The 27,123-nt window shown below is 43.0% G+C and overlaps 1 protein-coding gene across 1 annotated transcript in view; it reads left to right on the forward strand.

Annotated features, from left to right (window-relative positions):
* Cfap43 (cilia and flagella associated protein 43) overlaps positions 1-27,123 on the forward strand; it is a 106,797-nt gene that overhangs the window by 51,235 nt on the left and 28,439 nt on the right. Inside the window, exons 11-23 of the mRNA XM_059256700.1 lie at positions 604-752; positions 8,812-8,915; positions 10,483-10,623; positions 11,723-11,895; positions 13,482-13,631; positions 16,337-16,467; positions 18,174-18,330; positions 20,078-20,164; positions 20,771-20,848; positions 22,097-22,222; positions 23,783-23,887; positions 24,911-25,027; positions 26,283-26,510. Of these exons, the coding sequence (XP_059112683.1) occupies positions 604-752; positions 8,812-8,915; positions 10,483-10,623; positions 11,723-11,895; positions 13,482-13,631; positions 16,337-16,467; positions 18,174-18,330; positions 20,078-20,164; positions 20,771-20,848; positions 22,097-22,222; positions 23,783-23,887; positions 24,911-25,027; positions 26,283-26,510 (1,746 nt within the window). The remainder of the gene's footprint in view (positions 1-603; positions 753-8,811; positions 8,916-10,482; positions 10,624-11,722; positions 11,896-13,481; positions 13,632-16,336; positions 16,468-18,173; positions 18,331-20,077; positions 20,165-20,770; positions 20,849-22,096; positions 22,223-23,782; positions 23,888-24,910; positions 25,028-26,282; positions 26,511-27,123) is intronic.

Here is a 27,123-nt window from a genome sequence, read left to right on the forward strand (position 1 = left end):
GTTTTCTTTCTCAAATCCCAATAAAATGTCCTTGGGTTTCTACCTGAGTCCATTCTGCATCCCTTTGTATATGAGATGTATAACCTGTAAGCAGACACCATGCTTCCCTGTGACGTGAGGGACCCCATGCTTCCCTGTGACATGAGGGACCCCGTGCTTCCCTGTGACATGAGGGACCCCATGTTTCCCTGTGACATGAGGGACCCCGTGCTTCCCTGTGACATGAGGGACCCCATGTTTCCCTGTGACATGAGGGACCCTGCATTTCCCTGTGATGCTACAGCTTAGTTTTCTTAAATCCTCTTTAGATCCTATTATTCTCGTTTTTAGCATAAAAACACCACATAGACCTTCCTGTGGTCGCTTCTGCACTCTGACCAATTCAGGAATGTTGACTTTCTGAAAAGAAATATGTACCATAACAAGCTTGCAGGCTTTTCAAAAATGCTAAGCATTTGAGGTGGGGTGAGGGCAGGCAGAGGATGAAATAGAGGGCTTGGAGCATGCTAAGAGCAAGCTCTACAGCCCTGCGCTGCATGCCCAGCCCAGTAGGTGTCTTGTATATGGAGCAGGCCTCATTCTCTGGGGTTTTATCTTAAACAGGCAACAGCTGTAGCCTGTTCCCCTTCCTCCTTGTCAGCTGTCGTGGGGACAATGGATGGCTATCTATACTTCCTGGACATCCAGAACGTGGAGTTCCCTCGGGTGATTCACAGGACCTTCCTCTCCGAGTCACCAGTGAAGATCTTGACGTAAGTATCTCCTATCATCAGGCCTATCAATAGGGGGTTCCAGCAAAGCATGTCTGTTTTTTCAGTTTTACACATTTCATTTATTTTGAACACCCACTCGGTTCAGCATTCAAAACGTACAAAGGCACATAGAGTAGAAAATCTCACACACAGCTCCCTCCCAGGAGCAGCCTGTAATCCATTTCCAACATCACCGTTCAAAGACGTTTTTATCCACAAATAAACAAAAGACCAGAATTTCTCTCCACTTACATGGTCTTCAAATAATGAGGGAGGCTGGAGTGTGTGCTCTTGTGTGAGGATGCATGAATGTGTGCAAGCATGTTGGCCAGAGTCCAATCTTAGCTATTTCCTCAGATGCCATCCAACTTGTTTTGGGGGGATGAGTTCTCTCACTGGGCCTGGAACTCACTGATTGGGTTAGACTAGGTGGGTTGGCCAGTGAGGGCCCGAGATCTTGTCTCCACCTCCCCAGCCCTGAGGTCATGTACAGATGCCACTATAGCTTTTTTTCAGGCAGATTCTGGGGCTCAAACTCTGGTCCTTATGCTTGAGGGACAGGTACTTTATCAACTGAGCGGTCTCGCCAGCCCCACTGGAGAATGTTCAACATCCATATTAAAGGCCAGCCTCATGCTTCTGTACGGTGGCATGGGATTCCATTATCCACGTTTCATCATTTTTCTCTAACAGTAGTACACTGATGGATGTTTAAATTATTTCAAATCCTTTGAAGCAATATTCTCAAGGAGATCTCTGCTGGTTTCTAACATTGTTATAGAAAGTGATGAGTTTCGTGATAACGTTTTCATACTTGGTTTTCATTCACCTCTGTTCCCATTTCCCTTCCTCTTTGCTGCCCTCAAGATCCATTTTCTGCTTCCATGGTTCATTATTTTCTTCTTTCCTTCCCTCCTTAAGATCTCTCTTCCCTCTTATGACCCTTCTAGTTTTCTCCCCCACCCCCCACCCCCTCTCTCTCTCTCTCTCTCTCTCTCTCTCTCTCTCTCTCTCTCACACACACACACACACACACATGCACACACACTAAAATCTAGACTCTGCATGTGAGATAAAGCATGCAGTGTTGTCTTTCTGAATCTGGCCTATTTAGTTTACCGTAACAGTTTCCAGTCTCACCCATTTTCTTAAGAGGTCATGATTTCATTTACAGTTATTTTTTACTCTTTTTCTTTCTACTTTTCCTTTATTGAAAATAGGTATTTTCATTCAATATATTCTGATTACAGTTTCCCCACCCCCAATTCCTCTGAGAGCCTCCCCACCTCCCCTCCCATCAGAATTCACCCCATTTCTGACTCTCATTAGAAAACAAACAGCCATCTAAAGAAAAATAATAAAATATGACAGAAACAAATCAGAATCGGACAAAACAAATAGAAGAAAAAGAGCCAAGGAAAAAACACAAAAAATACATCTAGACAGAGAAACACAGATTCACACACACACACACACCATCCCATAAAAACACAAATGTGGAAACCATAATATATGTGAAAAGTACCTATAATGTAAATAAAATAAAATAATTTAAAAAATAAATGTCCTGTCTAAACATTGAGACAAAGAATCTTCAAAGATGCCACTGAATTCTCTTTGTGTAGGCCATCTACTGAAAGACATGGGGCCTACCCTTAAGAGTGGTTTGTATCCCCAGGGAGACTGTTGGGGAGAACTAGTTCTCCATTTGTGAGTAGCTATCAATTGGAGATAGCATCTACAGCTTCTCGGATGGGGAGGGGACACATGTCCACTTCTCTCAGCGCTGGGACCCCATTTGGCACAGACCCACACATGCCCTGTGCATGCTGCCAGTCTCTGTGAATTCAGATGTGCGACGGTCCCCCTGCGTTTAAAAGGTCTTGTTTCCTTGGTGTTCCCCACCCCCTCTGGCTTTGACCATCCTTCCACCTCCTCTTCCACAGGGTTCCTTGAGCCCTAAGTGGGGCAGGGCATTTGTGGAGACATCCCATTTAGGACTGGATGTTGCAAGGTCTCTCACTCTCCCCACACTGTCAAGTTGTAGGTCTCTGTATTTGTTCCCATCTGCCGCAGGAGGAAGCTTCTCTGATGGTGACTCGGCAAGACACTGACCTATGAGTATAGCAGGAAGTCATTAGGAGTCATGTTATGGCTGCGTTCCTTTAGCAGAACAGTAGTATTAGGGTTTCCCCTAGGGCTCTGACTTATCCAGCCTCGAGTGTTAGCCAGGGATGGACTCCGTCTCATGGAGTGGGCTGTAAATCCAGTCAGATTTGGTTGGTGACTTCCAGAAGCCTTGTGCCACTGTTACACTAGCACATCTTGTGGGTGGGTCACCATTGTAGACTTAAGGGTGTGCAGCTGGGTTGGTGTTTACCTTTCTCCCTTGGTAGCAACAAGAGTACCTTCCCGTGCTGTGAACAGGGGTAAATATGAATCGTCAGTGGGGGTGAAGGCACTGTGCAGGCACCAGCTCGACTTCTCCATGTTCAGGGTGTTGTATAGGTGATGTCTTCAGCAATGGAGCTATGCTATCAGTTTGTAGAGAGCAACCAACAGCCTTGGCAATAGCCTGGGTTCTTTGGGGGTTCCCATGGAGTCCCTTTGGCCAACAACTTGATTAGATGCAACCCATTTCCAGTACTGAAGTTTCATTTGGTGACAAGAGATATCCAGTTGGGGCTCTGTCTCCTCCATTTTTGGTAATTTCATTTAGAGTGTGTGTGTGTGTATATATATATATATATTCTTCCCCATATTCCCTCCCTCCCTTCCCTTTTTCCTCCCTCTCCCTATGAGATCCTCCTGACCCAATCTCCCCTCTCATCTATCCATATCTATTCTATTTTCCCTTCCTAAGGAGATCCATCCATCTCTCCTAGTCCCTTACCCAAGACCTAACTGTTAGTTATTTAGCGGCGCTCTTACCCTGCGAGGAAACGGAAACGTCATGAAACACGACAGAATCTACTAACAAGAGTTTTATTAAGATGAAAGAGACAGACGAGTGCTCAGGCCTGTGGAAGAGACACGTGTGTGGAGGAGAAGAAGGAGAGGAAAAAAGAAGCCGGGAATATGGCGCCAGCTTATAAAGGCTGGGTGGCGCACACGTGCACAGGACAATGTGGCTACTCCACGCATGCGCCGCATGCACAGATCACATGGTTGTGTTGCGCACTCTTACGCAACCAAGCAAAGCCACGGGGTCCTGGTCATGCAAGATGTCTTGACCCGGAAATGGCTATTTTGACCTGGAACTGGCTAGGCGGAAGTGTCTAGGTCTACGGGGCATGCGCAAACATGCCCAACCCTGGGGGCATGTTGTGAATCCATCACTCCCTCTGTGGTCATACATATTGTAGCTTACTTATTGAAGATTTAACAGTTAACATCCACATATAAGTGAATACGTACTGTATTTGTCTTTCTGGGTCTGGGTTATCTCACTCAAGATCATTTTTTTCTAGCTCCACCCATTTGCCTGTGAATTTCATGTTTTGTTTTTTTGTTTCTTTGTTTTTTTTCCATAGCTGATATTGAATTCCCAGGGTCCTGGGGATTTTGCTATATCCAGCATGGGATATCTGAGGGAAAAAAAATCTATCTACACTATGTTCTTATGTCTGTTAACTTTATCCCTCTAAGACAAAATTCTATCAATACAGCTATGGCTCTGTCAGGCATTCAGGGCAGGAATAACTCTAGACATACCAAGCTCTTTATCCATCTACTTTATTTCTCTGGTCTGAAATCCTGTCTACATAGTTTCAGTTCCGTCCAGTTCCCTAACTCATAGTCCTGCTAATGACTAAACTCCTATGCTTCCAGCCTCGTCTTCATCCTCTGTTTCCTCGTTCTCCATTTCCTCTACTCTCTACTCCTTGCACTCAGAAAACTCTATCTGAGATCTGCTTTACCCTCTACAGAACCTCTGTCTTTCTCTCTTTGGCATACCTTGCTGTTCTGTCTCTTTCTACAGAAAATACTTCTATGAAATTCTTACCTGCCCTTTCTTTCCCTGGGCACTCGGTTCTCTTGCTCCTCAGGAATGTTGTTCGACCTCACACCTTAATATGTAAAAACCTCTTTTGTTCTCAGTCAGTTGCTCTGGAGAGTCACTAGGCCTCAAGGTGAGGAGATAGTCAGAGCTTCATTTGCACAAAAAACAATGCTATGCGTCTCTGGCCAGTTTGTCTCCTAGGTTCAGCAGTGGGAGTTAGTAACCTAGGAGTTCAGCATGTCTGGAAATATTTGGGCAGGCAAGAATTTCATAGTAGAAGACAGCTGGAATATTAAAGGCTGGATAACACCAAATATTCATAACAAATGGCTTGCCTCTTGATAGACCCTTGGCCAGTCAAAGTACAGCTTTAATACACAGCTGAATCTCTATAATATATTCTTGCAGCCTGCAAGAAACTGAGTTATATTTCATTGTGTAAATCTACCACATTTTCTTCATCTATCCATCCATCCATTGATGGCCATCTAGGCTGTTTCCAATTTCTGGCTGTTATGAATAGAGCAACAGTGAACATGGATGAGCAAGTGTCTCTGTGGTAGGATGAAGTGTCCTTTGAGTATATGCCCAAAAGCCAAAAGTAATATAGCTGGATCTTGAGGTAGATCTATTCCCAGCTTCCTGAGGAACCACCACACAGTTTTCATAGTGGCTGTACAAGTTTGCACTCCCACCAGCAATGAATGGATGAGGGTTCTCCTTACTCTGCTTCCTCACCAGCATGAGCTGTCATTTATTTGTTTTTTTGTTGTTTTTTGGGTTTTGTGTGTTTGTTTATTTGTTTTTGCAAGAGAGGGAATGGGGCAAGAAATGGTTTATTTCATCTTAAAGATTAGAGTCTATCGTGAAGGGAAGTCTAGGCAGGAACCTGGAACCAGGAGCTGAGGCAGAGGCAGTGGAGAAATGCTACTTACTGGCTTGCTCAGTCTGCTTTCTTATACAGCCTTGAACCATCTGCCCAGGGATAATGCCACCCACAGTTTGGCCCTCCCACATAAATCATTAGTCAAGAAAATGCCCCCACAGACTTACCTACAGGCCAATCTGATATTGTCATTTTTCTTAGTTGTTCTTTCTTTCCAGATGACCCTGGCTTGTTTGAAGTTGACCAAGCAGACAAAATCCAACCAACAGAGTTACTTACAGGACTCTGGATGAGGGTTACTTATAGGAAGCAGAAATGACTCAAAGACAACTGCATCACCAAAGCCCGCCCAAGAATGGGACAGCTCACAAACGCTGGAAACCTGGAGCACACTGCACAGCTTGTAGGAAGTTCAACAGGGAGAAGAGGGTCCTTTGCAGGTGGCTCAGTTGGTCTGAGCCTCTTCCAGACAGCTTGACTGGCCTCTGTGTCTGCTGTGCACCTCAGCGGGTCTCTTTCCTTCAGGCTGCTGGGGTTGGGCAGAGCCTCCTGTGGGCAGCTCAGCCTGACTGAGCCCATCTCTCAGCAGGACTTACTGCTTGCAAGTGCTTTGGAAGGGAGGGACCAAGTGAACCTGGTCAGTTTCAGGGACTTCTCGAAGCTGTTTTGAGTTGTTTATTGCCTAAGCCTAAACACATTTTGCTGCAATATATAAAGTTTCACCCTCCCTTAGAATGTCCTGTTTCACCTTCCTGGAAACATCTGACCTAAAATATCCTGTTATTTCATACACTCGAACACCCCTTTCTACACCTAGGGTTTTCAGAAGTTTGTCTTCTAGATGAAAGACGTTAATCTCCAGGGAAGCTGCTACCCAAGACTGGGTCATGTAGTATTTCAACTTTGAGTTTTTTAAGAAACTTCTATACTTATTCCCATACTGGCTACACAAGTGTAGAGCCCCGCTACCAGCAAATAAGGGTTCATCTTCCCTACATCCTTACTTGCATTTGTTTGTTTTCTTGGTGATAACCATACCAACTGGGATGAGGTAGGCCCTCAAAGAAGTTTCCATTGCATTTCCCTGATGCCTAGGAACGGGGAATACTTTTTCAAACATGTATTTGAAAATGATCCTTTGTAGTCAGGGATCGTTCATGTTTTTATATAAATTTTAAGTTTATGTTTTTCTAGTTCTATGGAGAAAGTCACAGAAATTTTGATGAGGATTGTGTCACATCTGAAGACCACTTTTGGTAATAGAGACATTGTCACAACACTAATCCTGCCAATCCGTGAACCCAGAAGGTCTTCCATCTTCTATGTCTTCACCTTCTTTCTTCAGTGTGTGTAAAGTTTTCATCACAGAGGTCTTCCACTGCCATGGTTAGGTTTATTCCTAGATATTTTTTTTTTTTGATCTGTTGTGAATGGGATGTTTTTCTAAGTTTCTTTCACAGCACTTTTTCATGAAAGATACTGGATTTTGAGTGTAGATTTTATATTGTTACCCAGCTAAAAGTGTTTCCTCATCAAAGAGTTTTCTAGTAGAGTCCATAGGGTCTTTTAAGTACAGTATCATGTGACTTGCAAATAGGATGTTTTGATTTTCTCATTTCCTATATTCATCCCTCTTATTTCATTCTCTTGTCTTATTGTCCTAAGACTTTGGGCATCGCATTAAATAGAGTGGAGGGTTGGCATCCTTTTTGCTTTTAGGTATTAATAGAAATGCTCTCAATGTTCCCTAAATTTTAGAATTTGGACTATGGAGTCTTTATTATACACAGATATGTTCTTTGAATTCCTCGGATTTTTTTAGGACTTTTATTATGAAGGGACATTGAACTTTGTCAAAGCCTTTTCTGTGTCCATTGAGACGATTAGGTAATTCCTATTATTAAGTCTATTTGTATGTTGTTTTGCATATATTATTTTGCACATGTTGAATGTACCTTGTATCTCTGAGATTAAACCAATTTATTCACGGTGTCTAAACTGTCCCTGCTGATCTCTGTGACCTCCAGCACAGAGGAAGTCAGAGTGACTTCCTTCTTTGGCCCTTGTTCTTCTGTTCCATGTCTTCTTGTATGGGCCGCCTCATCCCCAGACCTTTTTTTTTTTCTTTTTCTTCTCTGATTCATATTGTTTCATTCTTTTCTATTTTGATAAACTTGTAGAAATACTTCACTACGTTCCTCCCCTTTGTCCATGTGGCAGCTGTAAGGTACTGAAATGTCACATCCATCACTGGTAAATCTCTGCCAATGCATTCTACCAATTTGCCATGAAACATCTGCCTATGTGTTTCCTGAGCGTTTTTTTGGTAGGCTGGATGTCTATTTTTGTTTTGTTTCTGTGCTGAGGGTTGAGCCCCAGGCCTCCTATGTGTTAGTCAAGCCCTCTACCACTGAGATACATCCCCAGCCCTCCTGAGCCTTCTTGATTATGTATTTGTAAGTTAAATTTGGGGTAGCATTGGCTCAGAGGGGAATGACTACCTCAACATGTAGATGTAGGTTTTTATAAGGTCAGAGAATATTTTAAAATCACAAACCCTAGGGCTGGGGATGTGGCCTAATGGTAGATAGGTTGTCTTGCATGCACAAGACCCTCAGTTCCATCCCAGCAGCACAAAATAAATGAATATATAAGTAAATGTCACACACTGTAAGAGTGATTGCTTTTCAATCATCCTGCAAGTATAGTTGAAAGTTTTCCTGTATCCCACCTGGCCCACAAATCTCTCACCCACAGCCCCACAGCCTTTTATAAAATAATCATTCAGAAGCTTATATTAATTATAACTGCTTGGCCATTAGCTCAGGTTTATTACTGACTAGCTCTTACACTTAAATTAACCCATAATTCTTATCTATGTTTAGCCATGTGGCTTGGTACCTTTTCTAAGTTCTGCCTTGTCATCTTGCTTCCTCTGTGTCTGTCTGGCAACTCCTGACTTAGCCCTTCCTCTTCCCAGAATTCTCCTTGTCTGCTTATCCTGCCTATACTTCCTGCCTGGCTACTGGCCAATCAGCATTTTATTTATCAACCAGTCAGAGCAATACACATTCACAGCACACAGAATGACATCCCACAGCATGCAAGCTCACTTACCACCAAGCTGATGAAACAAGCATAATCTGGATGTTGTATTTCTTTTCTCCTAGTTACGACCAGCGAGGAATTTTTCTGTTAGTTGGTACAGTGGACGGAAACATCTTTGTCATTGATGCCAAACCCTCAAACTCATTTCAGATTTTTGGATATACTGGTATGCTACAGCATATTTGTTTGTTTTAAACTTAGATCACTTTACACCAAATAATTTAAAGTTAAAAATTTGAATTATAGCAAAACAATTGCATACATCATTATTTTTCTGAAAATGAATACTTTAAATAGAAATTAAATTCCCATGTTATATTTAGAGAAAATTGGAATATTAGAGTTGTCTGGTATGCATTTGATGTTAAAAAGTCTTATATCAACTACTGAATTAATTAGTGAAGTATCTGAACATTTTGATATTATAAGGAGAGAAAAAGCTGGGAATCCACCAGACATCCTCCTCACCTCTCACTGAAACTACAAACAGAGTAGGAAGCAGTGAAGAAAACTAAGGATGTTCCGAGTAGTGAGGGGCCTGCACCATCCCCCAGAAATAGCTAAAGGAAGACGGAGTGGGTGAAAGTTCAGACAAGTGTGAGTAGACAGGCTCAGAAGTCCCCGTGTGTGGCTCAGTCACCCGGTGTTCCCGAGAGACAGGCTGATGGTTCATGGAGGAAATGGGTGAGAAAACGGAGTCAGTATATGCCGAGACGATGTGGTAGGCTTACAGAGACTGAAAGATAAAGCAGCAACTGTCAAGGGCAAGGCAAATAGAAGGAAGGTCCCTAGCTGAAAGTCGGGGCCTCCTGCAGGAAGAAGAGAAGGCCTCAAAGAGGACACAGAGATGAAAAGCAGTGGTTGGAGGTGTGTTGTCTTAATGGGCTCAGAATCACAGACGGACTCGAGACTGACCCTTGCATCCCATCGAGGCCAGGAAATGAAGAGAGATGATGGAAATAAATAGGAAAAAAGAAAGAGAGAAAGAAAGTAAGATCTAGGAAAAGGTCATTGCAACTGAATTTTCTGAGCTGTTCCCAGTCCCTTTCTATGGAAGGTAGAAGACAAGTTGTTGAGTGCCTTGCAAGGAGGAAGAAACTGGCTGTGCTGTCTATCTGTCTGTCCAGTGTTGGGTGAGAGGTAAATGTGACATGGCACGGGTTAATGAGCAGGATTTCCCAAGGGCCAAATTCAGAATCAGATGCATTTCCACCTCACATGCAGTAATGCCAAGAACACCCGTATGTGGGGCTGCCTAGTGCAGGAGCCCTGGAACTGGGGGGCACAGCTGTTCAAAGAGCCAGGACATAGACACACAGGCTACAGATGAGAGGAACAAAGATGACAGACACCGGAAGGCACCCCGTTAGACACAAGCAGGACTAAATCCATCTGGCTGGAAAATGCAATTCAGATATCTAATCAGAAAAATACCCTATCAGTTCATCACAAATGTCCCATAACTCCTGCTTAAATGTCATTGTCAAAATCAATTAATAAAATTTGCTACTGGGGATTGAGTGAAGAATAGTGTCTCTATTTTGACACACAAAAATACAACTTGGTGTGTGTGTGTGTGTGTGTGTGTGTGTGTGTGTGTGTGTATGTGTGTACAAAATATTAAATATTAACAAAAGACCATGTTGTGAACTGGGGAAAAGTAGAATCTCTTGTATCTTAATTAGAATAATGCAAGAGTTTTCAAACTCAGCCACTGACCCATTCCCTTTCAGAGACGAGCAAAGACATTCTGCAGATATCCACGGTGTCTCTCCCGGCGTCAGACGTGGTGGACGTGCTGGTGCTGTCCTTGCTTCGGGAAGTGGGAAGAAGCAGGCTGGAATTCTTCAGCCTGCCTATCATGTTATCACAAGGTGACGCAAAACAAGCAGCCCGCCTCCTTCTGCCTGGCCCAGAGGAGTTGCTATAGTTGTTTTCTAGTTCCTTTTGGTTTGGCAAGGAGGTAAAGTGGCTGCCCTCTGCGAGTCTTTAAAAATGAAAACTGGACGAGGAGGTCAGGGAAGGGGGCTAAGCAGTGTGAAATGTGGACTTCCTTCCATGCCTCAGGACTCAGGAATGCTTATTTGATTTTTTTTTTTTTAATAAGAGAAAAGAAACAAGAACAGCTGCCATGCTCTGTTGATCTGTCATTTTGTAATGGGTCCTATTCTGCAGTTTTAAATATTCACAGTTAATTCGGATGCTTTACAGTGGAGTTACCTAGAATTAGAAAACCAGCTCACTGGATTAAAAGGCATGAGGAAACAGATACTCTTTTTAACTCGGATGACAAATTTATCTAGCTAGAATTTTTGCAAACATAGAATTACAGAAAATAAGAAGAAAAACCTCAAAGTACTTTTATGTTTTAATTAAGAATCTACAAAAAAAAGGAAAAAAAAAAGCCAGGCATGGTGGCACAGCCTTTAATTCAAGCTTTTTGGAAGCAGGGAAAGGGAAGGAGGGCAGGAGGGAGGGCTAACGTCTGAAATCTCAGCACTCAGGAGGCTGAGGCAGGAGGACTGTTGCAAGTTTGAGGCCAATAACACTTTTATCAAAAAAATCAAGAAAAAAAATCTTGGTATTGTCATGTTTATTTTAATGTTAATCTTTAAGCTAATTTATGAAATGAAAGGCTGTGAAATACAGTTTATTGACTATCAGTGTTAAGTATCTCTGGTTGAGGTAAATTATTTTAACTTTTTTTTTTTTTTTAATCACCAAATGGCCTCTCACCTATTAATCAAACGTTTAACTTTTTTTGGTGCCTGTCCTGGATCTCACTCTGTAGACCAGGCTGACCTCGAACTCACAGACATCCATGTGGCTTTGCCTCCTGAGTGCTGGGATTAAAGGCGAGTGCCACCACCACCTGGCTGTTTAACTTTTTATTTTGCGTTTCATAACTGTTCCTACTGATTTCCAGAGTGAGATCTCAGGCGCAGTGAGCTCTGCTCTTCTCCTCCTCTTTAGCTCCTCCTATCTTTTCTGATGAAAGAGGAAGACTGAAGGATGACTTTGTTCACAAGTTCCTGTATGAGGTGGAGCACTTTCTGTCCTCGGCTGTGCTGGGCTTTGAAAGCGACAAGATCTACGGCTTCTGCAGCCAGGTGCCATACATCTGTAGCTATCTGCTTCCTGAAAAGGTACGCCAGACTCCAGAGATCCTCTTGGCTGCCTTAGCAGACTAATTAATTCAACCAGCAAATGGCTTTGTTACAGTAGTAGCATCTCCTTCAACCAGATGCACAGGAGTTGCTGGTTAATCCATCCCAAATACAACTGAGTGACCACACGCTTATACCGCAGACGGCATTCTTGTCAGATAAACATGCAAGTGATAGAGTATTTATTTAGTGCCTTACAAATATCTGGCATTAGATCTCTTCCATAGATGCCAGCGGCTATAAGGTAGGTCATTTTCAGTGATATTTTATACCCGGGTCCTAAGTAAAATTGCACAAAATAATTTTCAACTATGTTTCTGTCGTGTTTCTTCCTCTCTTTAAACTGCTTCCATTCTGGGGCACCTCCTGCTGTGCATCCCAGCCCAGTGTCTTGCTTGCTGCCTTTGGCCACTCAGCATCCCCCACTGATGCCTGTCTTCAGATCCCTGGGAAGAGCCTCTACCCCATGCTTCTCAAAATTATCTTTACCTTCTCTCAGTTCTTCTCTCTCGGTGCAGCTGGTATTAGACATAGAAATTAAGAAAAAGAAGAGATAGTTTGTGGTCACGGAAGATTTGAGGAAACTGTTGTGGAAGAAGCAATGTCTATGTTAGACTTTGATTTGGACATGGAAAAATAACATGTGCACCCTGAGGAAGGAGGGAAGTGGAACAGGATTGGTGAGATGGAGTTGAGAAGGACATGTCTGAAGCGTGGAGAAGGGGGATACATGGGACACATAGTGAGGACATTGACAACTTGTATTTTGATTTGTGTGTGATGGTATTTAAAAATGATGGCTGAATAGGGAGCCTGCATGGGACCGACCTAGGCCCTCTGCATGTGGGTGACAGTTATGTAGCTTGGTCTGTTTGCGGGGCCCCTGACAGTAGGACCAGGATCTGTCCCTGGCACATGAGCTAGCTTTTCAGAACCTATTCCCTATGGTGGGACACCTCGCTCAGCCTTGATATGTGGGGGTGGGACACGACTTGGTCCTGCCTCAACTTGATATACCATGCTTAGTTGACTTCCATGGGAGGCCTTACTCTTTCTGAGGAGTGGATGGGGAGAGTGTAGAAAGGAGATGGAGTGGGAGGACAGGGGGAGAGGAAGGAGGGGAAACTGTGGTTGGTATGTAAAATAAATTTTTAAAAAATTTAATAATAAAAAAATAAAAAATGATGGCTGAAATCAAAGACCCTCAGTGTAGGCTTGGGCCCTTAATGGCAGACTCATGTATGAAGAAGCCATTCCTGGCCTGGGATGTAGATCGGTGGTTAAGAGTACTTGCTTATTATGCATAGGAGCTTGGGTTCCATCCCAGTATCTAAATAAATAAATAAATAAATATGCTTCTTGGTCAGCAAAACCAGCTTTTATTTGTAGAGACACAATTAATTCGTGGAATAAACACAGGTGCCTACTCTGTCCCATACAGACTTATTTCCAAGGACAACATTCTCAGACAAGAACCTGACCACTTATGTAACGCACACCTACAAAGCCCAAGATGCCAGTGGCCTGATCTTTGTCATAACGCTGTTCTTTGCTTTGATTCACAGGACCACACTGGCACTTGTATACTTAAGCCACACCAGAAAGTCCAAAGCAAACAGTATGGATCTGGAATGATTTGTATGTCTTCACATGGATTATGGCTCCTGACAGTAGCTAAATGTGGATTTCTCTTTATCCGAGATATTTTCAGTCTGGTAAATTTTAAAAAGAATATCTAATCAGGGAGGGGGTGGTGGTGTTAGAGGTTGCTCAGTGGTTAAGGACATTTGTTGCTCTTGCAGGGGACTCAGGTTCCGTTTCCAGCATCCATTTGGTGCCTTACAACCAGTTCCAAGGGGTCCAGCACCCTCTCCTGGCTTCCATAGGCACCAGGCACACCTACGGTACACATACATACATGCAGACAAAACACTCACACACATAAAATGAAAAGAAATCTTTTAAAGAATTATATAAAAAAGATATGGGGTAGGGGCCAGAGAGATGGCTCCCAGGTTAAGAACTCTTCCAGGGGACCCATGTTTGGTTCCAGCAGGTGGGTTAAGTGGCTCACAACTACCTGTAACTCTGTCTCAAGGGTATCCTATGCCCTGGCATCCAGCAGCATCTGCACTCCTGTGCACATACTCACACATATCCATAATTAAATAGGAATAGTTTCTACAGTGTGGGGCATGCACATGGATTTCAGGCAGGAACAAAATCCTTAGAAGAGGAATCAGAACTTCCTTAAGAAAACTGACCCGTTTTTTTTTTTTTTTTTTTTTCACTCACTGAGCGTATCAATGATTTTTAATGCAGTCGGCCTGCCGCTGTACAGGAGGGAGCCCCAGCTGGCCCACTGAGACCCGCACACACAGGGCATGGGCAGGGCAATGCAGGTGAGCTCCTGCCCAGCTTCCTACCAGCAAGCTGTTCCTCAGAAACTTACTGAGGGGCTCTGAACTCCCAGTGCTCTGCAGTGAAGTTAGGGAACCTGCTCCCTGCCTGCTAAAGGCTCAAGGGAAGGAAACTGCTTTGAAAATGATGTGCTTGGCAGGGATGCTCCTCTGGCCTGGAGGGCCTTGGCTTATTGTCGCTGTCCTCCTCAACTCTTCGAAGATGCTGAAAGAGCAGAAGGCGGCAGGGAGACCCTTGTCTGAGTCCGCCAACACTAGCATCTGATTTCCACTACCCGCAGACTCTGAGAAACGGAGAATAGTTGCTCCTCCCTAGAAGGTCAAGCATGCTTTCTAGGTTGGAGACTACATTGTACCGTCTGCCTGTGTGATTTAATTTGCTCAATGATTCTTACCCAGTTTTCCACCCCTCTCCTCCAGACACTGGAAATATCATAACTACCCATGCAACAGCACTCTCCCACATGTCCACAGATACCTGTGTCCCTGGTTGGGCACATGGCAGTTTCTTTACTTCTCCTTTAGAAGGAAGCAAATGTGGACAAACTCAACACTGTTCTATGGGAGAATCATGACTCTCTTAGGGACTGGGTTTCCTCTCTTCTTGGTGTGTGAGATATGTGAATATTGATGTTCACTGTGGGGTGCAGGCCTGCACAGGCCACCAAGGAGGGGTAGAAAGGTCAGAGCACAAGCTTCCCTTGAGGAGATGGCCTTCACTTTGTTCTTCACTGCTGTCAAAGCCCTGCTAGCTAGCCCACAAGCTTCGGGAGTTTTTGTGGGCATGTGCTGAGAAACGGATGCCTGCGTTGCTTCCTCTGGTCTTTATGTGGGTTCAGGGGATTCGAACTCGGGCTGAGAAGCCTGCCCTGAAAGCGCTTTACACCCTGAGCCGTCTCTGCAGGCCTAGAGGTTGCTTTTAAGTGAATGATTCACAAACTCTGCTGCACCGTCTGAAGCTGGTGCAGCTGATAGTGGTACAACATGGCGAGGCAAAGACCCTCACAGATGGAGTTATTCATGGAGGCGTGGCCACTAAAGCAAGGAAATACCCTAAGTTTCATGCGCAGAAGACTAGGTAAATAAATGACTTAGGGTACAAAATCAATACACAGGTAAAATATGGACTACCAGGCAGGCTTGAGACAGAATAGGGAGAGCCTTGTGTAACAATACAGAAAAATTCCCAGGTAATGTTCATTGTTAAATACAAAAGCAAGGTACCTAATATATATGTATATATTTTTTCTATAATTTGTGTGAAAAAACTCATGTTTTCATAAATTCTTTTCTGAAAGGCTCTTGGTGGTATTGTATTCATAGCTTTTGAGGGAAATGCTGGGCCGTGGAGTCAGAAGAGCTTCCGTGCCAGCCTCACTGATAGTTTTTACTTTAATTTATTTGGATGTATTGTCAGTTCAAAAAGGAACATGGAAAGATGTCAGGCCTGAGTACCAGAACAGCATCCATTGGTTTTTACTCAACGAGCTTAACCTGTCATCCTGTGTAGGATACATCAGCAATGTATTTGTTTGGATTACTTAATTGGTTTAATTAGCACACCCCAGGGCATGTTTTCTTCCTTCTGTGAGTTTCTCATCACCTTTCCCCATCACACTCAACCGCTTTAAACAAAACAGATCCTGCCTGATTCATGATTCATGAATCCTGCCTCATTTTGCTCACTTAAGGTCCCTCCCCTAACTCCATAGCCCTCAGCAAGCACACTGGCAGATGTCTGGCCGCCTGCTGTCAGCCACTGGTTCTGATCCCAGTCCTTCCACATCACACAAAGTATTGGAAAAATAAATTAATATTGGCTTGAACTAGAGGTTTTAAGTGCTGTGTATTATCAAGAACTACCTCTGTAGCAACTAAAATGTCATTAGAAGTACAAAAAAATTGCCCATAAGCAAAAGTATATGTGACTATGTTAGAAAAAAAAAATACTGGAGAATTGCATTTTATCGTTTCTCTGTTTTATTCCTAAAACCATTGAGGAAGTATTTGCTCGGTGTCGAAGTCATTCTCATCAGGGTCATGGTATTCAGTGCATCAGAATGTCAATGGATGGACAACACATCCTGGTGAATGGGAAAGATGACGGCACCCTGGTCTACCTCAAATGGAAGTATGTATGGCACACAGTAAGCAATGTTACGTGGTATGGTATTTTAAATTCAGAAGGCCGGTATCTCAAGAAACAGACTGTTGGATGCAGAGATCTGAGAGGAGAGGGCACACCATGCTTGCTATAGGAGCCATGTAGAAAGCCCCAGGGTAGATAAAGACGCTGAGGAAGAAACATGGCCAGAGCTCTCGTTTCCAAAAGAAGGATCTAGAAGGATAGACTGAGCTGGGATGGGTAAGATCATCAAGTTCTGGTGCATAGGGGCAACTTCTTGTTGTAGGAACTTGACCCTGAGGCTGTTAGTAGCTGAGAAACAACTGCCCTAGGTGTGAGAGCTCCCCTCCCCCAAGGAGTTGTCCAGAGTAAAGAGAAACTTGCATCTTATTAAATAACTCGTAACATGCCCTTTACAGTCGATGAATAAACAGTGTCTTGGGCAACAGCAAACAAGTGTAGGAGCTCTGTTTAGAAAAGGAAGGCCATCTGAACTCCACACTAAACAAAGTCCTGAACCTTGGTCCTGGACTTGCAAGCCTTATGACCCATAGGCGTTCGATGATACCTCTAAGTCAGTGGTTCTCAACCCCTGGGTCATATCAGATATCCTGCACATCGATTATCTACATTATGATTCATAACAGTAACAAAATTACAGTTATGAAATAACAACAAAATAATTTTGTGGTTGGAAGTCATCACAATGTAAAGAACTGTATTAAAGGCTCACAGCATTAGCAAGGTTGAGACTCACAGTGTTGCTCAAGGTTGGTAGTCTGTAGCTTCTGTGAACTTGTTGGAAATCCGTATATGGGTGCCACCCCCTCTGCCAGCCTCAGAGTGTCACACCCATCCTACTTTGCCTTTCTGTTGCCCTGATAAATGCCACGACCAGAAGAAACTTGGGGAGAAGGTTTATTTCAGCTTACAGATTTGTAGTCTGTCATTGAGGGAAGCCAAGGCAGAAGCTCAAGGTAGGAGCTTGAAGTAGAAACCTCAGAACAACACTGCTTGCTGGCTCACCTCCCCTGGCTTGTTTATACAGCACAGACCCACTACTAAGGGATGTAACAGGACCCACTGTATGCTGGGCCCTGTTACATCAGCAATCGAGATAATGTCCAGGAGACGTGATCACAGGCCAGTTTAATGGAGGCAATTCAACTAATGGCCCCTTTTCCTAGGTGACAATAAAAACTAGCCAGCAGAGTAAAAAGGCCCAGGAATGTGTTTTCCCAAGCCCTCCCAGTTATATTAGCATGAAGGTTGAGATGCCCTGGTGTGTGGCATGGAAATATCCTTTTGGGGTGGGCTGTGAGGGATAGATCCAATAATGAGATCACGTATGATGAAGCCTGGTGCATTCTGGGGGCTCAGTTACAGCTGTGGTTCTTCTGTGTGGCTCTTCCGTTTTTGGGTGAGGGTACAGGGAAACATAAGGAGAGACCATCCAAGAAGGATCAGGAGCATGTGTCCTTAGAAGTCCATGAAGGGTCCTCTTCTGAGAAAAAGAGGCCCAGTGGATAGAGGGCACCGTGGAGAACTCCCCCATGTTTCTTTGTGTGGTTATCTGGAAATAACACTGCTAAATGTGATTATTTTAAGCAGATTTTTATGGTTATGTGTTTTCTCTCTCTCTCTCTCTCTCTCTCTCTCTCTCTCTCTCTCTCTCTCTCTCTCTCTCTCTCTCTCTCTCTCTCTCATATTAGGCGGCTTGGACCAAACTTAACAAGTGAGATCTTTGAACACTACCAGCAACTAACAGCTGCTTTGAACAACACACTGGAAAGAGAGAATGAATATTTAGCTGCATCAGGAGTTTCCAAACATGTGGAGCAAGAAGAGGAGGAGCCAGCTGAATCCAGTGTAGCTAGCTTGCTTTCTCCCTCTATAAGTAACATGGGAGTTTTCGGTTTAGAGTTTTCTTTAAGCACATATTTAATGCTATTTCTTCTTACCCAGATGTTCAGTGATTTTTCAACTAGAGTATAAGCTGCATCTGATAGAAAACTCAGCTTTTCTTAAAATGATCACAAATATTATATCTCAAATTTCGCTTAGACTGTAAGATCTGCTTTTGCTCAAAAAAATGTTTTTACCAATATTGGTGTCTGATCAGAGCAGTCCTCGTGCCTTCATATCAGAGTCATGATTTAGAAAGTGGCTAGAAAGCAATGTTTATTTGCTTCTTCAACAAATGCTTTTTAAAATGAAATAAAAATCACTTTCTCATCTAGTCAGCTTGAGGGAGCTACCGCCATAGATGTCCACGCTCACACTCCGTACACCTCGCTGGCTTTCACAGTTAGAATGGGCGTTCAGAAGCAATGAAGCTTTGCTTAGGGTGATTTTTAAACTTTCATTGCCAATTATGGGTTGGTTGGTTTTTGTTTGTTTTGTTTTTGTTTTTATTTCTAAGACAAAGTCTTATTATATAGCATTGGCCGGCATGGAACTCGCTTGTATTGCAGGCTAGCCTCAAACTCAGAGATCGACCTGCCTCTGCCTATTATATTTTTAAATATGGATCCACAAAAGGAGAATTATCACAACTGAGTAGAAAGTGGTTCAACAAATAACTATTGGGTACCTACGAAGTGTTAGTCTAAGACAGACACAACCATGATGGAGAAGAATTTTTTTTTTCTGATGTTCCATTCCAATGGGGCTGCTGGTACTCAGAGAGACAGTTACATAAGCAAACAGCTGATTAGTGAACAAGTGCTATCCATGAGATAAGAATGGTCCATACAGCAGTGTTTGCTGGACTAGCCTCTCCATAAAATCAGACATAGAGAGGGTGCCCCCTTGCGAAGAGGAGGGGCCAGAGAACTCACGACAGAGCGACAAGGAACTTGGTATGTGGTGTGTGGGGACCAGCAAAACATAACACAGAGACTTACTAGTTGTGAATGCTCAGCCCAGCACAGGCTCGTTTCTTGCTAGCTCTTTTAACTTAAATGAACCTGTTCCTCTTTATTTTTTGCCTTGGGACTTTTTACCTTTCTTCCTTCTGTATATCTTTCCTGCTGTCTCTGTCTGTCTTTCTGGCAGCTGCCTGGCTTCTGGCCCTGGGTGTGTCCCCTTCTTTCTCCCCATTGCCTTCTCTCTTTTTCTTCTTGATCTCTGATTTCTCCTATTTATTCTCTCTGCCCGCCAGGCCCCTCCTCCACCTATCCTTTCTCCTGCCTATCTATTGGCCGTTCAGCTTTTTATTAGACCAATCAGGTGCCTTAGGCAGTCAAGGTGAAACAAATGCAACCCATCTTTACATAGTTAAACAAATACAGCACAAACAAGTGTAACATATTCTTACATCGTTAAACAAATGCAGCATAAGCAAATGTAACACCCCTTTACACAGTTAAATATTCCACAGCAAAAACAAATGTAACACATCTTTACATAGTTGAAGTAATTTCCACGACAATTAGTCTTTAGAACATCTTTATTTCCATGGAGGCAGAGGTGTGAGGATTAAAGACTTCATCTAGGCAGGCACAGTCTGGAGCTATTTTTAAATGAGACAAGTGCAAAGGGATTCAGTGAAGTAAGGTGAGAAAAGAATTGGATGGTTTTTAAGAACTATCTGTCTGCTTCTAAACTCTCTCAGAAAAAGTTGAGCTTGGACTCATCACAAGAGGAATTAGGCATCAATCCTAACAAGGAAATTTCCTGGATCCAACAAAAAAGGGAAGAGGTATTTATTTATTTGTTTGTTTATTATTTATTATCTGTTTGCTTGTTTATTTGAGACAGGGTTTCTATGCAGCTCTAGCTGTCCTGGAAATCACTCTGTAGACCAGGTTGGCCTTGAACTCAGAGATCTGCCTGCCTCTGCCTCCTGAGTGCTGGGACTAAAGGTGTGCACTACCATGCCCAGCCTATGGAAAGGTATTTATAAAGCATGAGATGGGTCTGAATTAACACTCTGTGATGTGCCAACTGCATTCTGTTTCTATGGAAACCTAGGGGAAAGTTAGAATGTTATGTGAGACACTCCTTGCAGTGCATTGCATTGTACAAATTACTTTCCTAAAAGCAAATATACATCTAAGCCACAGCGAGTTCCAGGATGGCCAGGGCTACACAGAGAAACCCTGTCTTGAAAAACCAAAAGGAAAAAAAAATTATATACTTAACCTGAAATCCAACAAAAGTGTCCAGGAAAGCCAAAACTGTAGTCTTTGCAAATGTTCTATTTCAGTTTTAAAGAAGTGCTACCTATATATGTATCAAAGTAACTCATTGTCTCTCCCCGTCATCTTCTCTTGCCTTATTAAGTGAAGTGCTTGCTCCATTTCAGGCCATCAAAAACGAGGTCAAAATGTTTTCACAGAAGAGAAAAGAGATCAAAAGAGGGATCAAGGAGCTTTCTAGAATTGTAAGTGCCATAGTTGCTTGCACTGAAATGCATCAGCCTTCCATCACATGTTACATATGGTTGCATGCACTGAAATGCATCAGCCTTCCATCAAATGTTACATATGGCTGCATGCACTGAAATGCATCAGCCTTCCATCACATGTTACATATGGCTGCATGCACTGAAATGCATCTGCCTGCCATCACATGTTACATATGGCTGCATGCACTGAAATGCATCAGCCTTCCATCAAATGTTACATTTTCATCTTACTTTGTTTCACATGATATGAGGATCTAAACTCCTGAGGTTTCCAGGGTGTTCTAACAGGGTCAAAACTTAGCTATATCACACTCTAATGTTAAACAAACAGTGGGGTCCTGTGGAGGCCCACAGAGGTTTCCTAGTGAGATCTGAGCTTGCTTCACACAGCAGGGCTGCATTAGAGGATTGCTTGACCATGTGTATGGTTACTAGGTGACTTTACACTTCTTTCTCAAAACATATTTTGTGGACATCTGCTTTGCTATTTGAATTTTAAGACCCATTTGTGACTATCTTGGTTACTTTTCTGTTGCTTTGATAAAATACCCTGACAAAGGCAGCTGAAGGTCGGGAGGGCTTATTTGAGCTCACAGTTCAAGGTACTTGGTGGGGAAGCTGAGGAGGAAGGAGCTTGAAGCTGCTGGTCACATGATGTCTGCACTCAGGAAGATGAGAACAATGGATGCTTGCTTAGTTCCTCTATTGTTTATGTCCACAATAAAAAGAATTCCCACTTAATCTGGGGACCAGGTAGTTTTTGTTGTTGTTGTTGTTGTTGTTGTTTTGTTTTTGTTTAGAAGCCCATGTGTTACTTCAACAAGCTTTATCCATTTAGATCCTTTAATAAATAAGCAATTAAGTTTCCCAGTTTTTCCTTTTGATTCGGTTCAGGACCCAAGCCCAGAGAAGAGCCACTGACTTTCACAGAGAACCTTCCTACCTCAATTAACCTAACCAATGTAATTCTCTATAGCCATTTCCCGAAGCAAAGAACTTCCTGACCTGTTTGACCAGAGACTTGTCTTCCCGGTGAATCTGCTCCACCACAGTGACAAATCATTGTTTTTGTTATTAGATGAGTGAATTTCTAAGTATCAAAACCTAAAACTTTAATAACCACGAATCAAACTCTTTATTCCATAGTATGTTTAGAGAAATACAACGCCTATTTTATTGTTCAACTCTTTACCTGCCAACACCCTTTCTTATTTCAAACTTCAGATTATGAGTATGATGGAAGAAAATGAAAAGGTGGAACCGATCGCAAAATTAGAGCAACAGGAATTCTGCCTGGACCTCGAGGAGCTGGAAAGACTTCACGATGAAAGCGAGGAAGAGGTAGCAAAGGTAGGAAGGTGCCTCCCTGAAGCCCCCAAATGACATAAAACACATAAAATGATGCCGAGAAAGGCTCTTCCCATGCTAGCTTCCTGAAACTCTGGTCTTTGGAAACAATACCAGCCCTGGATTTAGCTCTCCTGAAGAGAATGACTAACAGCTGGCGGCATTATTACCACACTTGGGAACAAAACCTGAGTCCACGAGAGAAGAGGTGGGACCCCGAGTCAGGGGTCTCAGTGACCTTAGGGCTTTAGTCAGCCCCGGCCACTGGGGTCCCCCAGTAGAGGAAGACACAAAGCCTGGTCACCATCCTGGACACTGAATCTGAAGGAGTTGACGGAAGAGCCTCAGCAGGCGGGTAGAGGCTAGAAGATAACTGAAGACAACTGGTGTGTCAAGGACAACTGTGTCAGCCATTGACACGGTGGATCAGAACTAAAAAGAAGTGAAATGCAAATCAAAGTCATTTGATTAGAAAACAAAATAAATAAAAAAAGAATGTGAAAAAAGTAATCTGAGAGATTATTCTTAGCCAGTTTGTAAATAATCCTGCCACCAAAGTGAAACACAAGGAAGTGGTTAGAGAGGAGCCTAAGGAACAAGGACTGCTGTGGTTCACTCTCACACCTGTTCATACACACGCCTTTGAGCAGACTCTGACATAGGGACACGTAATTGCTTATCTATTAAGGGATATCAGCAGATAAAGCCAACTGAAGTTACACATACGCTTATAAGTTTTTAAAAAGTAAATAATCTAATTCCCTAGATAAGTGGGTATTCTTTTTATTGTAAACATAAATAATAGAGGAATTAAGTAAACACTTTCAGACACGGGCCATGAACTGGCCCTTCGATATGTCTTGACCAGAATGAAGCATTGAATATCCTCCTACATCACATACAAGTATGGATTTCAGTCTTCTTTTGATTAAACAGGAAGACGGGACTGGGAAGACTTGAAAACAAACAAAACTGCGTGTAGCTGCCTGTACCTATAATCCTAGCACTGGGAAGGCTGGGATAGGAAAGTCCCTGAAACTCAACAGACCAGCAACCTAGCTTACCTGGAGAGCCCCAGGACAGTGAGCAATCCTGTCTCAAAAGACAAGGTATCCTGAGAAGCGACACCTGAGCTTGTCCTCTAGCATGTGCATACACATGCATGCGCATGTTTCTACACAGAGAGAGCCCAGGAAGACATGCACGGAACTTCCCCCAGGTCTGTCTAGACCAGTCATCCTGCTTTCATTACCCCAGGAGGTGTCTGTCCACACAACCCTTTTTGTTCATGGATGTGATCTGGCCACCCTTACAGGCATTTGTGTTGACACATCAGTCTTCAAGGCAGGAATCTAAGCCTTGATCCAAGCCTTAGGAAGCATTCTCAAAATAAGTCTGTGTGACTCAGAAGTTCACCACAGCATAGAGCAGCTTAAGGTGTGGGGGAAATCCTATAAAAACACTCCCACTAAGTGGACAGCTCTGACTAGTTAGTGAGCTGATGATAGCATATTTTTTCCTAAGGGGCTATATTTTCACTTTTATCTTTTCCCTTTCTCCAAGATAAGAAAAGATGTGGAGATGCATAACTTAGCCAAGAGCTACTTAACTGAGCTCATCAGGGAAGAGTGCTGGAATTCCATGGCTGTGAAAGGCCGAGCCCTAAAGGTAACAAATAGATGTACAACCCCAGGCATAGAATCCCCACTGATGAGAATTTTCATTAAAAAAAAAGAAAGAAAGAAAGAAAATTCATCATGTAACTTTTTTAAAAAGTAAAGAAAATCCACACAACAGAGCATCCAGAGCAGGCCTTGTTACCCCACCTCCCACCCCACCCCCACCCCCCGCTGCCCTGAATTCCACCAGAAATGTGACTTTCCTTTAACTCATCCATCCCTCTGCTCAGTCTCACATGCTTCAAAGACAGTGTATTTCCAGGTTAGTCTTAGTACCTTTTCCTCTGTCCTCTGTTGATGCCCTGCCCGCATCCTCCTCTTAATGCCTTCCACCACAAAAGGCTGTCTAACTCATGTTCCACTAGGTTAAAAGGTAGACAAAACATCGTTCACATTTCTACCTCCCTTACCTTCCTGTGTCGTAACCAGCCACTCTTCTACCTCTTAGTGTAGGGTACACATAGGGTGATCAGACACCTCCGTCTATGCTTAGGTCCTTAAATAGCTACTAACAGCACCATTTCCCTCTTTCAAATAGGCCTTTCCCTCCCTGTCCCCATTTGGGTGATAATGTTTACAGCCACTGTGCATCTATGTGATTGGGTAGCACATGTGGTGCCTGTGGAGGCAGACGATTCTTTGTTGACAAGGCTGTCGTGTGTACTGATGGGTGTTTGCACCCTCCATGGCCGCTATCTGCTAACAGGGACATCTTCATACTACCATAGCAGCAACAGAAAAAGTCTCAAGACACTCCCAAAATTTCCAGGAGAGAAGGGGAATGTGGAGAAAGTAGTTGTTGAGAATCACTGCCCTAGAAAGAATCCCTTCAGAAAAGCATGCTGTCTTGTGAAAGGTTATGGCCATTAGAACAGCACCACACTCTTTGTTTTAAGGGTTTCTGGGGTCAATTTCACTTATTGTGTAACAGCCTCTGGAGTGATTTTATGCTTCCCTGATGCCCACAAGCATCGTAGAAAATGAACCTATCTTGTCTTGATCTCCCCCCGAGTGCTTTCATATCCCCTATGTGGTTGAGAACTTCCCCATGAAAGAGCGCACAGAAGAAGAGCTGCAGCAGTTGAAGAGGGTTGTGCAGCAAAAGAAGACTGAGGCCGAGTGTCTTAAGGTACCACTTTAACCCCACGTGTGTATTTACATATGTGATGTCATTTATTAAGGGTCCCTGTGCTGGCTAGTTTTACATCAACTTGACTCAAGCTGGAGTCTTCGGAATTGAAGGAACCTCAGTTGAGAAAATGCCTCCATAAGATCGGGCTGTAGAACGTTTTCTTAATTAGTGATGGATGTGGGAGAGCACAGCCCTTTGTGGGTGGTGCCATCCCTGGGCTGGTGGCCTGAGGTTCCATGATAAAGCAAGCTGAGCACACTAGTAAGCAGTACCCCTCTGTGGCCTCTGCATCAGCTCCTGCCTCCATGTTCTTTCCTTACTTTCTTCAGTGACTGAGCAGTGATGTGGAAGTGTAAGCCAAGTAACCCTTTCCTCCCCAAGATGCTTTTGTCATGGTGTTTGATCATGGCAACAGAAACAAACCCTCACTAGGACAGTCCCCATCACGTGGATTCATGCTGAGATTAAATTAATACTAAGTTTGCATATAATGTATATTTCTTGCTAATTTATAGACTATATCCTCATAAATTTATAATCCTATATCCAAATAATAAAAAATGGAGTCTATATCCTGTATGTTGATTTGTCTTAAAGTATGAGAATTTGCGTTTTTTTAAAATGTGACTTGGGTGCTGTTCACGTCCTGCTCGGAGGTTGTCCGGGTCTACAATCTCTGCTTTGTCCTTCCTTACATTAGCAGCCATGCTTTATGGTCATTGACCAAAGATGAAACTAAATCTATGTCGATGGAATTTATGGTTTTCCTAAAGCAATCCCAGCTACAATTTCTAAACCAGAGTCTCCATCAAAGCAGTAAAAAGTGTCCCTTTGGCTGGAGCTTTGCACCACCTCTTCTTCTGAAGTACAAAATGAAGGCATACCTAAATCAACTTACATGCTCTAATCCCATGTGAACAAGTTCCTTGATAAAATATGAGGAGAAGATATATTTTTCGAGTTTAAGTACCAAGAGAGACTCAGAATATTTACAAGCAGGTATCATCCTGACACAAAAACGTAAATACTATGTACTAGCAAGGGTTGCTTTTATTCTTTTGATTTACAGTGAATCAGTTTCTGAAGCTTTAATCTCTTCTGCAGCCATTTCAGCATCCATCACATTGAACCAAATTGTTGGCAAGACAATTTAACCTCTTAAAATGCTTGTTGAAAAAATTAAATCACCTGAAAATTGCCCTTTATGGAATTCTGATTACATGACCTCCATGTCACTCTCCCCTATACTTAGCTACGGAAGGAAATCGTAGAGGTCCAGTCAGCCACTTTGATTAAAAAACATCATGAAGAGGATGATGAAGAAGAAGAGGATGAAGAAAAGACAATAAAAGACACCAGTCTGCCCAATTACCTACTTGGTAGTTTGAGCCCTGATTTTGGGGCAGATACCTCTTTGTTGACGAACCAGTTGGAACTTCATTCCAGAGAGGAGAAAATCAATCAAATTATATTACTAAAAGTGAGTGAAATTCTTTTTTATTAAAAAAAAAATCTCTGACATTGCCCCACAAGGTGCCTTTCAAGGGCTCACACCGAAGTGTAGAGTAGTCAAGTGATATCTCTATAAAGCTTGAGGAATACATGGATGACTAGCATCCAAGTCTTACAGACAGAGCTTGTATGAAAAAATACTCCCACCCATTCTAACTGGACTTGATGATGCCAAGTTTTCTAGGGAATGCTTTTCCTTAACTGATTCAACAGACGTTCTTATTAGAAATTTAATTGGCTCAAAGAAATGCTTTAATTCCCTGTGCCCAGTAACTCATGCATCACTCGGAATCTTGTAAGGTCAGGATATGATTGTTCATCTGTCTGCTTGACTCAGAGAAATACAATGGCCTCAAAATCAGTATGAGGCTCTCTGGCTGCAAGCTCTCACTCCTTGACTTCTGTCAAATGAGTCAGTCTCAGAACACACCTGGAACGGAGAAGATGCTAATGAATATTTTTTTAATCAACAACTAAGATTGTAGATGGTTTGAAATTCCATTAGCTATTCCCATTCTTAAAAGTTCTTCAGCCGTGTCTGCAGTTTGTGTTCCTATTTCCGTGTCGCTCAGGCCTTGCTT

Source organism: Peromyscus eremicus, chromosome 1, assembly GCF_949786415.1.
Source record: "Peromyscus eremicus chromosome 1, PerEre_H2_v1, whole genome shotgun sequence".
Lineage (NCBI taxonomy): Eukaryota > Metazoa > Chordata > Mammalia > Rodentia > Cricetidae > Peromyscus > Peromyscus eremicus.